General features: G+C 39.0%; 1 protein-coding gene across 2 annotated transcripts; it reads left to right on the top strand.

Annotated features, from left to right (window-relative positions):
* Positions 1-627: 627 nt before the first annotated feature.
* On the top strand, positions 628-10728 carry PARP11 (poly(ADP-ribose) polymerase family member 11). Of its 2 annotated transcripts, XM_082751700.1 has the most exons (9): positions 634-753; positions 3347-3475; positions 3571-3691; positions 4912-4987; positions 6482-6554; positions 6641-6771; positions 8318-8469; positions 8933-9817; positions 10519-10728. In XM_082751700.1, the coding sequence occupies exons 1-8, from the start codon at positions 718-720 to the stop codon at positions 9244-9246; spliced, it is 1032 nt and encodes a 343-aa protein (XP_082607826.1). In that variant the 5' UTR covers positions 634-717; the 3' UTR covers positions 9247-9817; positions 10519-10728. The 2 variants fall into 2 exon arrangements, with proteins under 2 accessions (XP_082607827.1, XP_082607826.1); XM_082751701.1 differs by lacking the exon at positions 3571-3691 and having other exon boundaries at positions 628-753.
* The last annotated feature ends 2868 nt before the right edge of the window (positions 10729-13596 follow it).

The raw sequence follows: 13596 nt of genomic DNA, 5'->3' as shown, positions 1-13596 counted from the left end.
GGGCGCTCATTTTTTAAGCCCTGAAGGTCTATTTGATGAATTCAAACTCCAACAGACTGGAGTTTTTATTGATATTTGCACTAGATAAATCTCTTAAAACTGTTCATTTTGCAGCCTGACCTGGCGCTAATATGGTATGAATTATTTAAAATGCTATGTATAGAGAACTAAATACGTGTAGTGGTTCACGGGGCCCATGAGGAGAACCACGGGCTGTGAAAATCATTGGTAGAGAGGAGGCCCATTGACTACCCTTAAATGCAGCCAGTAATTAAAAGAACAAGCGTGTGAGGTACAGAGAAATGACCCCAGAAAGATGCGTAAAGGACTGCTGAACCCCACAGGACTGAGGTGTGACTGTCATACTGCTTCCTTATGGAGGTCAGCAGATCCCCACACAGCCATCCAGCCCGAGGCAGAGGCACACTGTGCATCCTCACTGCTCTTCCTCGGGCACAACACATCCTCCTCTTCCTCCTCCTCCTCCTCCAGCCCCGCCTCCCCCGCTGGCAATTTGCATGCCAGGCCTCACCCCCCTCTGTGACGAACCGATATAGCGCTGCCCCTCCCCTTTCCCCTGCCATCACTAACGGAAGCGCCCGGACCCTGAGCGCTGCCGTCCCCCCGAGCTGCGGCGCCCGGCTCGCTTCCACCCTTGTCCTCCCCCTCCCTCTCCCCCCTCACAGCGCACACGCCCCTCCCCGCCCCCCAGCCAACATGTGGGGAGCGAGCCCGGGGTGGGCGGCGGATGCGGTGAGTGCGGGCGGGTGGGGGACGGGGGAAACGGCCCCTCCTGCCGCCCTGCTGCTGCCTCCGCACGCCGCTCCCCTCCCCTCCCCTCCCCTCTCCGCGCCGGCCCGCCCCGCCTCGCTCCGCCCCTGGCAGCCGTGGAGAGGGAGGGAGGGAGGCAGTGAGGGGAGGGAGAGGGGCGGTGAGGGTGCTGCTACGTTGGGGAGGAGGAAGTGGCGGCGCTGGCCACCATCTTTGGGGGGAGCGTGGCAGGCAGGTTGTGGGGCCGGGGAGTGAGTGAGTGAGTGAGTGGTGGTGCGGCGGTGGTTGGATTGCTGCCCCCGCCTCCCGTGTCCTTGAGCTACGAAGGAGTCGCCTCTGGAGGGAGGTGGTGAAGCGGGGTGACCGCAGCAGTGGTCCTCCGCGGTGTAAAGGGGGAAGCGTTGATGTAGCTGTGGAGGAGATCACCTGCTCTGTCCTGTGTGTGTTTATACTAGCGTCATTTTCCCTCGCACTCCCCCTTTCCAGCCCTGAGCTCTTGGTTTCAAGTCTCCTGATCAGGTGCCCTGTTTGCTAAGGAAGGGGGACAGAGTCCTTTAACACTGCTTGTGTTCCCATCAGGGCCCTAGATAACATTATTTATAGGCAAAACAGCCTTCAGCAGTAAAGCACAGTCCACCAAATGGATAGTATAAGAAAGCAACTCATCAGGATGCGCCTTAAATCATGCTTATTCAAGTCTAAAATTGCAGCTAGGTAAATGAGACCATGCGTTAACAGTAATTAAAAAACAACCACAAACATATGTAGTCATAGCACAACACACAAATGAGCATTCATTCTCTTTAGAAGGGTGCTTTTGCTGTCAAAAGTAATTGTGTTGGCTTTAAAACGTTCCCGGTCAAAACGGGACCATTAAAAGCAGTAGTATTAGTGGGAGTTGAGAGGACTTCTGCTAGCAACAGCATTGCCAATAAAATTATCATTGCTGCGTCTTTGATATTTGACATCCTGTCATCCAGAAAACTCACTGAGTTTTTTTCTGCTCGCTGTGTGTACATTCAGAGCTTTTGGACAAAAAAACTACCTGTTCCTTATAAGTGGTGTGAATATGTTTTTAAATCCATCAGTAAATTGAATAATTTTCTTCAAGCATTTTGGATTTGTATCACTTTTGAGAACAGCTCTTTTGTTGTGTTTTTGGCTTTGGGTCATTCTTCCATACTACCATACATACCATCCTGGAATCTACCTGTTTAGCCTGGACTCTGTGGCTTACTCTAGCTTCAGAAGCTATGAGCATAACTGTCTCATTGACAAATTATTCTGGAGGTTGTGTTGCTCCCAAAGGCGTACAGATGTGTTGATAGGGCATAGATGAATATGCCTTCTCTGTTTGTAACTTGTTTGAAAGCCATTACTGATTTGAATGATCAGATTCAAAGCCCTGAACTAGCATTGGCATGGAGTTGTGGTGTCTGGCCATTTTGGTAGAAACATAAGGAAACTAAAGTTTACTAAAAAAGCCTGAATTGCTTTTCTCTTAGTTGTTTTTTTTTTTTTTTTAAAAAAAAGTGTAGGCTACTGTATGTCAGCCTCTAGGAGAGAACATGGCCAAATACTAATGTAAGCAGAAGAATCAAATCGAAGGTGGAAGTTTATCATCAAAAGATCTTGGTCACTTGTGCTTTAACACCAAGTGAATATAGGCTCTATGTTTTTGTATTGGTATGAAGAATGGAAGAGGTGTTGATAGATGCCCTCTGTAACAGAAGACGTTTTTCTTACTCTTGCAAAATATTTTTGTCATGCAGCTGATGTACCTCTGGTCTAATTTTGCTGGAACTTGAGGCAGCTATATATGTAGTTAGCCTTGCAGGCTCTCATTTCTACTAAAGCAAGTTTGCCCTCAAATGTATTTTAGAGATGTTGTATAGGTCTATCACCAGTTCTGCTTTTTTTCCATTTATGTCTTTATAGCCTTCTAGAGCTTTTGATGGTAAGGGGTCATTCCTTTTTTGAAATATGGTCTCTAGCTGTTGCCATGAAGAGGTTTCTAAAAAATTAAGGCAGAACAATAGCCCTAGGCTAAGTTTTCTGCTCAACTCCTGTCCCAGTAGTACTGGCCAGTTGTTACTTCTAGTTTCTCATATATGCCTTCTTCAGGCCTCTCTACCTTTATTGTGGGTTGAAGTGTCCAGGAAACATCTGAAACATCTAGGAGATGAACTGAACTTTATTTGCCTTATTTGTGCTAAATGCTTCTTGAAAGAAAAAGTTTAGTTGAGGAAATTGTTGGGAAGACCGTCTGTCATGATTAAGCAGTTAGATAAGATGAATTGCGTACCCTGTCTGGGAGGAGGTCATACCTTTTTCTCTGAAAGATTCCCCCGTGCCCCTTTAGCATTTTTGCTGTTTGGTGGGGAGGTGCTATGTTAGGCAATATCATAGAGTTGCTTGGGTTGCATGTATGTAGTAGAGTCAAGTACTTTAAAAGTGTTCAAGATTTTATTGTTGAAAAAAGAAAGAACAATCCTAGACAGCTCCTAAAGGTGTTCAGGCATAACAAGGTCTGGGGAGAGTCTTTTTTGTGATACTATGTATGTCAATGTTTCAGGAAGTGCTTCAAAGAACACCTGAAGAATTCTTTCAAAAGATGGAAGGTTCAGTTGAAGAGATGGATACCTCTGATACCCAGTGGGGCTGGTTTTATTTGGCTGAATGTGGTAAATGGCATATGTTTCAGGTAACTACATATGAAGTTATATTAGTTATGATTTCTGTATGTCAAACTACCTATTGTTGAATTTGTCTAAATGTGCTTTTTCATTTATTTTGAAGACTGATTCAAACAGTCATTGCTCAGTTAGCAGTGAAGATATTGAAAAGAGCTTCAGAACAAATCCACATGGTTCTCTTTCTTTTACTACTGCAAAATTTAACTACGTGCTAGATTTTTCAGGTATGTATCTTCATTGAGTAAATTTAAATAACAGAGGTGTCAGATAGATGAGTTTATTCGTTGATTGAGGAAATAATTGTCCTCATCTCTACTGCACTTGTGATAGGAAGTGTCTTTATGGGAAAGTGCACAGGCATTTTTTGAGGTCCCTGCCTTGTTAAGTTTTCTAGTGTAGTTTACGAATAAAGTAGATCATTGTATTTACTAGGAGTCAATTGTGTCAGTATTGATTACCTTATTGGGACTGTGAAATCTGAACTTTTTTTAACACACAACAGAGCTTGTATGCTTGAAAAATCTTTCCCATTTAGAGGAATAGTAAACAATTGTATGAAGGAAGTTTTCTGCAAAATATTTTTAATAAAGTGGTTTTTTAATTTGGCATGTATTTTAAGCCAATTCCCTTGTTGAAATAACAAGGAGATAGCCAAAAGGATTTGATAGTAGGCTGTAGTAGATCTTATGTATGTCATATTTGTAAAGTACAGAAAGTTACTGAATATATATGTATCTAATTAATGTGTTCTTTATTTAAAAATGTGTTCTAATGACTTTTTTAGCTTTTTCATCAGTACATTATTTATCTTTCGAATAAGTTCTGAAACAGCTGTGTGCTTAAATAGAAGCCTCTTCCAAATTGAAGAAAATAACGGTATTTCAAATACAGATAGAAGGGAGTGGGTAAAACAGTGATATACTTGGAATAAAGTAGCATGTAACAGTACAAGAAGTTTGATGTTTATTTATGTTGAAATGTCTGTTAAAGAAAAAGAAGTTTCACATCTGGAATAAAAGCAAAAATAAATGCAAATGTTAAATGACATTTTTATTGTACCGTTTGTAGATCACGATATTTTACATTAAGAACAGTCTTAAGTCATTCTAGTGGTGTTAAAGTCAGTCTAACTTTAGCCATTGATTTAATGGGTCTGAATAGTGGCTGTTAGAACAGTGTTCTAACAATAAGCATTTGGTTTGTATAGTATTTGCAAGTTTTGTCAACTCATAAATGGCAGAGATTCTGAGGTCTGTATTTTGAGTTTATCTAAAAAGCATATTTGTTAATTGCTGAAATACGTGCTGTAAAGTAACGTTTGATGTAGTGTTTTTTTTTAAAAACAAAACAAAACAAAACAAAAAACAAACACACATGTAAATACTTCATATGCATTCCGTATGAATCCCAGAAACATTCATCCTAACTCTTGTTTTATTCTCAGTGATGAAACAAACCAACCTAACTACCCTTAAAGAACGGCCAATAAAGCGAGCTCCCTTTTCTATCAGTGCTTTCAGGTAAGGAAATAAAATGAAGCCTCTTTATTTTGATTTTAGTCCTGATTTAAGTAATATTAAACAAAAATATGTTTTATATGTATTGTTTATATTTATTTACTTTTTGCATCAAATAGTGTAAGAATTGGACTAAAGTGGGAGAGCAAGTCAAGTGAAAGAAGTTTTAGAGGGAGAGTGACTTTTTTTTTTAAATTTCTTTTATATATATGTATATACATACATATATATTTAGAAAGTAAGGAACTTGTAGTAGGAGAGGCAAGGCATACTGAATACTGATATCCTTTGGCAAGATTCTTAAATCTGTATCTGACTTTAGCTATTGGAGGCACTTGCTGTTGAATGTACCTGTTGAATCAGAATTGCTGATTAGAGAAACGGAGAAGCAGCAGCAAAAAGTGGAGTAGTTTGTTCCATTGTAACAATGACTTCATGAATTACTTAGAAGGAATATTGTAACAATAAAAAAGATTATATTTTCTTGCCTACATGTTTTAATCATTTACTCTAAAATGATTTGAAATGACCAGAAATTGCATCCTAATGACAAGATTGTTTTATGAGTCTAATTGCTTCAGATTGCAAGTTTCTTACTTTTTGATCAGTGATTGGATGTAAAGCTCTGGTGATGTAAATCCGATATTCAAAAAATGGTAAATATGCAGTGATACTATTGCAGATAAAATTGACTATCTGGATTGTGGGTTATTTTTTTCCAAAATAGTACTTAGAAATAATTTTAATTCTGAATGTTGTCTCATTATATTTTCAAAAAGAAATTTGGCATTTGTGGTAAGGAATGTTCTTAGCAAACTTTTTAAACTGACATTCAGGAGAGGGCTGTTTTTTTTTTTTTAAGTATCAGCTGTTTTTCAGTGAATGTTCCCAGAAGTATACACAGTATACATCCAATAATGAGGCAATTTAGTTTTGCTTTTTGTTTATTGAATAATTGCATTCAATACTTTATCAAAATACTCTCTTTTCACATGCTGACACCATTCTTTAGTTTCAAATTGCTTCATTTTGTCCCTGTTTTGGGGCCTAAAAGACGCTACATATGTGGTGTATGTAGCCTAAAATACATTTTTATTGATGTTGTGAGAATAAATTCAACCAAACTTTTCAAGTGTGTATTTCTACCATGATGATTTCAAATACTTCAAATAAGGGCTTGATTTTCAGAGGTTTGGACTAGTTTTATTTCCTGATTCTTTGGAACATTTGGGCTGTATGTGCACTCTCACATTTCTAAATCAGTCTTGCTCTCCAGATGTTGCAGACCTTTATGACCATTTATTTTGATTTAAATTTCTGTCTTTTATTGGATAGATGGTGTGATGAGATTGTTCATTACCATGGTTTGTTTTGATTTTGTGCAAGTTTTTTTTTTTTTTTCATACCGTATTGTTTGAAGCAAGAGATTGACTGGAGGAAGAAAATAACTCTTTTCCTTGATGTGATGTGTTTTTACCTTTTTTTGTTTGTTTGAAGCGTCATTTGTGATAATGAAGCTATCCCTGTTCCTTCACACTGGGAGAATGTAAATCCTGAGGAGCCATATCAGGTAAGAGTTGGTAGATAAGTTGGACAAAATCACGTGATAAGGAAATACTTCACATTGAAAATGTACTAACCTCTTTTTTTCCCCAGCTTATTCCTTTGCAAAAGAAAACAAATGAATATATTGAAGTTTCTGGTCTCTTTGGAAAAACAATGGATACCCACCGAATTAAAAGAATTAAGAGAATACAAAATCTAGACTTGTGGGAGTTTTTTTGCAGGTGAGATTATTTTTAAAGCCAACAGGTTTACAGCTGTTAACAGAGCAAATCTCGAAGGCATTCAGTAGGAAAACGTTTAGTTGCTTTTATTATTATTTAATTAAAATGTGTTAGTTTTAACATTTTTTCTTTATTTGCTCACCTGTCATCCTTCTGATCATGTTCAAAATTCTGTTTTCAAGACTCTTAACTTCTACAGGTGCAGAACTGTAATGCTTCTTTAAATGCATTAGATATAAATGTAGCACAGATGAAACATGCATTGAAATGTTTCTGGAATTTATCACGTTAAAGTATTGTTCTAATCCAAGAAGTTGCATATAAATTGGTATTTAATATCTTGCTGTCAGTTGTTTGTGAAGTATACATTACTTTTGAACAGTAAAACAAAATAAACATATCTTTCAAGCTAAATAAGCTAAATACTGCAAGGTTTTCAATCCTGTGAAATGTATTTATTTATAAATCTGGAATAATTGAAATATAATGCCATTAATACGATGAAGAATCTTTGCTGCCTGTCTCTTTACCTAGACTTCGTTGATAGAACTGACAATTCTCCAAACTGTAGGCCCTGAGAATGCTTCCCCAGTTCAAGTCTGTACTACAGACTTGAAGCAGACTTATAAGCAGATTACTTCATTTGATAAACCTAAATATGTGCCTTCTCTTTCCCCAGGCACTGTGTTTTTTATGGGAAGAAAATTCAGGTACATAAACAAGGACAAAGCTATGATACACTTCAGCTTACCCTTGTCTGGACAGTCAAGGGATCATAGCTATGAACAGCGTAGTGATTTAGATGTGGCTCCAAAGTCCAATTCTTCAGGGATCTTAGGAAAATGCAGTTGATAGAAAGTCGCTTGAGAAAAGGTTGATGAAAAATACATTTGTTCTTTAATTGTAGGTGCTATATGGCTTTCTGCCAAAAAATCTGTAATACAGGTTCACCTGTAGTATAAAAGTTTAGTGTTTTTTTTTTCTACCAAAATTCTAGAATGATAGAACACAAGATGTAGCTCTTTAGAAAGTATATGAACCATAAATTCAGAAAACCATGATCATGTTGAAGAAATTCTACCTGAACAGTAAGGTAATTTCATTTTTAAGGTTTTTGCTATTTTACCAGGATAATTGCTCTTAATAATCCACTAACGTTGCTATCCCTCCAACCATACTATTTAAGCTGATGAAGAGAACAAAAAACACAAAATAGGAGAACAGTGCTTTTTATTTTCAAAATTTATGCTCAGGAAATGACTATATTGAAACAAATGTCACGTGAACAAAGTTGAAAAATTTTAAAAAATACCTTTTTTTCTAAACTTAGATTACTTCTGAAAATAGTCTACGACATCCAGATGTGCAATATCTAAACAGGTACCTTAAGAATTCTGATCTCTTTCAAAAGCTGTAATCATCTAGACACTTGCAGAAGTGGAATTTATGAAGTGCTTTAGGTCTGTTCTCCCTGCATTGTTTTCAGCATAAGAACTTGATTTGTTTGTGCGGATGTTTGTAATACTGTATTGTGTGTTTTCTTTAGGAAAAAAGCTCAACTGAAGAAGAAAAGAGGTGTCCCAGCTATTAACGAGCAGATGTTATTTCATGGCACCAGTAATGAATTTGTAGAAGCAATATGTATTCACAATTTTGACTGGAGAATAAATGGGATGCATGCTGCTGTATATGGAAAAGGTAAGTATTTTTGTCACACACAGCAGTTTGGCAATCTGAACAGTTAGTTCAACATTGTTACATGTTCCCTATAGAATGTTCTTTGTACTCTTTGTTTTTCAGGGAGCTCTTCAATATAGCTTTGCTTTTACATAAAGTGTAATTAAGAAAGTTAGGATACAATAAAGAATTAAATCGGTGCAAGTGGCTGGTAGAGCTGGAGGCTGGGGTGGGGGACAGATGAACAGCAAAGCAATGTTGGTTCCTATTAAAAATGTTCACACTAAATATTTGTTCATGTTACTGTTGTTCCAGCAATTTAGGGAAAAAAGGGATTGCTGCTGAACATAAACAGACGTATATCATTATTCTGATACCTATATCCATGTATTACCTGAATCAGTTAAGCTAACACAACAAGAATGTCATCAGATACTTATTTTTTTTCTTTTTTTTTTTTCTTTTTTTTTTTTTAATTTGCAAGGGACCTATTTTGCAAGAGATGCATCATATTCCAGTCGTTTCTGCAAAGAGGACATGAATCATGGAAATACCTTTCAAATTCATGGTGTGAATCTGCAGTCTCATCCACATAGACCACATAAAGTCATGTTTCTTGCTCGTGTATTGACTGGTGACTATATCAATGGTGATTCAAAATACATGAGACCTCCTTCAAAAGATGGAAGTTTTGTGAACTTGTATGACAGCTGTGTGGATAATACCTGGAACCCAAAGATCTTTGTTATCTTTGATGCCAACCAAATCTACCCTGAGTACTTAATAGAATTTTGTTAAGTTCAAAAGGAGCTGAACTGAATATTTGTTTGTCTTCTTGATACTTTTGTTCCTTTTGCAAAGACGACAATATAAAAACTTGAAGCGTGAAAGGAGGGAGGTGAAAGAAAAGGTAGCGTATATTTATGGAGAAGGGAAGCTATTAAAAGTTTGAGAGATTGTCCAGCTGTCAAGATCTGTGAAACAAACTTTACTAATACCTTTTTCAGATGTAGCAACTACTACAAATCTGAAATGCTTAGTGAGCCTTAGATACATTGTGCATTGGTAAGTTTTCAAAGACAAGATGTATGTATAAAAATATATTACAAGTATTTATTCATGTGGTAGAAATATGTTTCTTATATAGTATGTATATGATGAAACTAACCTTTTATAAAGATTGTCTGTAGAACTTAAAGCTAAACTCAGGCGACTTTTCCTATGTGTATGTATGTCTGTGTTCTGTAGTACACATTGCTTTGCATTTGGAGGTCTCTTGGTTTGAATTCTAAACCTGCAAAAGAAATCCATCTGGAAACAACAGATAAAGGACCTACAGTTCACCAAAGCTGCTATGTTTGACTTGAAGGTAAGCTTCAACTATATACTTGCTAGATTTTAAAATTGCACTACAATTTCAACTTTTAGGTTGTATATTAGGAAAAATTTCAAGAGTTTTGAAGCATTGGAACAGGCTGCCCAGGGAAGTAGTTGAGTCATCAGCCCAGGAGGTATTTAGAAGATGTGTAGATGTGGTGCTAAGAGACATGGTTTAGAGGTAGGCTTTGCAGTGCTAGGTTAATTGTTGGACTTGATCTCAGAGGTCTCTTCTAGCCTAAATGATTCTATGATCTCTGATCGCAGTTGAAATCTCTAGGTCCTCCTGTTCCAAGCATGATTCACATTTGATTCACTAATACAGTAGCTATGCCAAGGGCACACTGTTTCCCACATTGTGTGAAATAGCAAATCGTGGGGAGCTTCTGCATTACTGACTCCTTTTTATTCTTAACCAGCAGTCTATAGAATACACATTTCATGAAACTAACAAATACACATGCCATTACTTTTATTTGTTCTTTTATTTCATCAGAGGTATGAACTGACCTTCCTAGCTAAGGAAACTGAATGAATGGGTTTTTAATGTCTCACGGACACAATATATTATCAACTATACTGATTTTAGTATCTTTTCTAATAGTTTGTATTCTGTTCTCTTGTTTACTACTTAAAGAAATTGAATTGCAGAATCTTAATCTCACTACATCACTGCACAACTGTAGTTTTCAGCTTTTCTTTTAATATAGTGTTCTGCTTCCTGGTGATCTTTGTGCTGATGAATCTTGATACTGCACATATCTGCAAAGCAGCCATCTTCTCGCTGGCAAGGAGAGAGATTATTAGCGCAAGCAAAGTCCAGAATGGTAATGGTAACCAATATGAAAAATAGTTGGACTTAATAAAAAGAACAGAGGAAAAGGAAGAAAGGAAAATAATTTTTGGATTAAGGAACGTTAAAGAAATTAAAAGGGATTTGGTCAGATTATGGGGAACAAAAGGTGCTGTTCTCAATTACTATTGTTTGTTCTTTTATGTGCCTTAAACTGAGGTAAAATTTTCTTATTAAATTATTTTTGTGGCAGAATGTTTGCACATAGGCATAACATTTCAATTTGAGATGATCTTATTTCTATATCATATTGGGCTTCCTCTTCCAGTTTTGCTTTTTAGAATGGGTATATACTCAGATATGCTGAATTGCCTCATTTCATCCAAGGCAGTTTAGGAGTTGATCTTCATTCCAGTTCATTCACAGAGGCAGTTTTTGCAGATTTGAACTTAAAAGTTTGCACAACAAAAAGGATTTAGCTTTTTTGTATAGAAGCTGTCCCAGTACCAAGTGCCTTGTACACTCACATCTAACCTAGACGTGAGATGCATAATATACTAACTGTGCTTAGTGACTTAAATTCCAGAGTACATTGGATGCTAGTTTAGCTGGTGGTTTGAGGACAGGGCTGATCCAACTTAAACTGTCATCAGCAAACAAGATCCTAGTGGGAAGGCTAAAGTGACCTTATGCAGTCTGCACAGGCAAAGATTATTATTTTCAGGAAAAAGATTTGTCAGTAATTAGTGTGCTTTTAATTGGCTACCTATACAGACTACATCTGATAAACATGTATTAGTCTTAAAATTCCTTTGACTGGTATGTCAATCAGTGCTGTAATTGTAATGGTTGTTAGGCACTGTCCAAAATAGCATACTCATCAAAATCAGGTCTATTCCAGTTTCACCCTGCTGGGCAGCTCAACTCAACCACAACTGTTCTCTGACTCCCCCTCCCCAACCTCAAAGGAAAAGGGGGAGGAAATAAGATGGAAAGGGCTCAAGAGTAGAGATAAGGACAGGGATGTCACTCAGCAATTACTGTCACAGGCAAAAAAGACTCAGCATAGGGATATTAATATAACTTATCACTAGCAGACTAGTACAGTGAGAAAATAAAAGCAGACTGAAAACACCTGCTGTCTCATCCACCCTCTTATAACTTCTCCCCCCAAGTGGCATAGGGAACAGGGATTGGTGGTTGTGGTCAGTCCGTAAAACTTCTGTCTCTTCCACTCTTTCATGGTCACTCTCTGCCCCTGCTCCAATGTCAGGTCCCTCCCATGGGATGTAGTCCTTCCCAAACTGATCCTACATTGGTTTCCCACAGACAGCAGCTCTTCAAGAACTGCCCCTATATGGGTCTGTACCACAAGGTCCATCTGTCAGGATCAAACTGCTCCAATATGGGTCCCTCACAGATGGCAGCTCCCCCCAGAGCTCCCACCTGCTCCTGCATGGGCGCCTCTCCACAGGTACAGGTCCATCCTGGAGTCTACTCCAGAGAGAACTCACCATAGGCCACAGCTTCCTGCAGGCCACATCCACCTGCTCCACTGTGGGCTCCTCTGTGGGCTGCAGCATGGAGATCTGCTCCACTGTGGGACCCATGGGCTGCAGGGGGACAGCCTGCTCCATCATAGTCCTCCCCACAGGCCGCAGGGAAAATTCTGCTCTAGCACATGGAGCACCTCTTTCACGTCCTTCTTCACTCACCTCGGTGTCTGCAGAGCTGTTTTTCACTCTTCTCTCCCAGCTGCTAACTGTGCAACGATTTTTTCTCTTACTTAAATATGCTCTCACAGATGCACAACCAACATCACTTACTGGCTCAGCTCTGGCCAACAATGGGTCCCTTCAGGAGACAGAAGAATCAGGCTCTTATCTAATGTGGGAATGCTTCCAAACTCTTCTCACAGAGGCCACCCCTGCAGCCCCCTTGCTACCAAGGCTTGCCATGTAATACACTCATTGAACTGCCAAAAGTTTGCATGGAACCACCTCTCAACCCTATCAGTATCACTGTGGATGGCATCCCTTTCCTCCAGCATGTCAGCTGCCCCACACAGCTTGCTGTCAACTGCAAGCTTGCTGAGGACGCACTCAATCTCACTGTCCATGTCACTGACAAAGATCACCAGTCCCAGTGTTGATCCCTACGGAATGCCACTTTCCCAACCTCATCCCAGGCTGATTGAACAATTTTTCTGTATTCTTCCCAGGCAACCTGTCCTTGCTTCCTTTCTCTGTGTGCTTCCTTTTTTGTGTTTGAGTTTGAATTCACTGGTTTGATTTCTGTCATTTATAGGGTAGAAAAGTTTGTTAGCAAGCTACGTTAGAGATCAATGTTTTTTGTGAAAAACATAATTCATAGCAAATCGCGTGGTCACAGGGATGGTATCCTTGTGGGATTTTTGCTTTTTCTAGGCTTAGTTCTGGAGAATGATACTCAAACCTTTCCAAATAAAATGAACATAGGGCAAGAGAGAATGAAATTCATGACCAGTGCAAGGTGATGACAAGAAAAAAAAAACTGACTCTAAATTTAGAAGTAGTGCTAACGGATGGTGAGTGTGGCTGCCTCTCCCAGTCACTCCAGTCAAGGACTTCCACCTCCCTGGCTGCTGGAGCTCATCCCAGGGACCTGGGGTCTCTGCCCAGGTTTAGGGCTGTAACTGATGATTTTTCCTTTGTAGGTTCAGCCAGTAGTGAAGCCAAGCATGTATGCCACAGGCCCACACAGAGTACTGCCAGAAAGTCCTGCCTTCAACAGCACCTACACGTAGCACTTGCCTAAAACAAAAGCTGGTATGCATGCTAGAAGGGTGCTAATGCAGCTATTATATATTTAGGTTTGCAAGCACACACACATTAATAGATCTCTTGAGTACTGGCGCAATCCTTCTGTCTGGCTGGCTCCTCTGCTTGGATCCTGGGCCCTGTTACCTGTCCCCTGGTCTCCTACTTGCCAACTGGTCC

Source organism: Aythya marila, assembly GCF_965140915.1.
Source record: "Aythya marila genome assembly, chromosome: 1".
Lineage (NCBI taxonomy): Eukaryota > Metazoa > Chordata > Aves > Anseriformes > Anatidae > Aythya > Aythya marila.
The sequence above is the reverse complement of the archived record's forward strand: the minus strand, read 5'-3'. Positions and strand labels throughout refer to the sequence as shown.

What these genes read in the sequence shown, in the direction of transcription:
- PARP11 (XM_082751700.1), top strand. Translation starts at nt 718, where the DNA reads ATGTGGGGAGCGAGCCCGGGGTGGGCGGCGGATGCG. An exon ending in CTACGTGCTAGATTTTTCAG is followed by an intron (nt 3,692 to 4,911) that starts GTATGTATCTTC and finishes TTTTATTCTCAG; the next exon opens with TGATGAAACAAACCAACCTA. An exon ending in TGCTGCTGTATATGGAAAAG is followed by an intron (nt 8,470 to 8,932) that starts GTAAGTATTTTT and finishes TTAATTTGCAAG; the next exon opens with GGACCTATTTTGCAAGAGAT.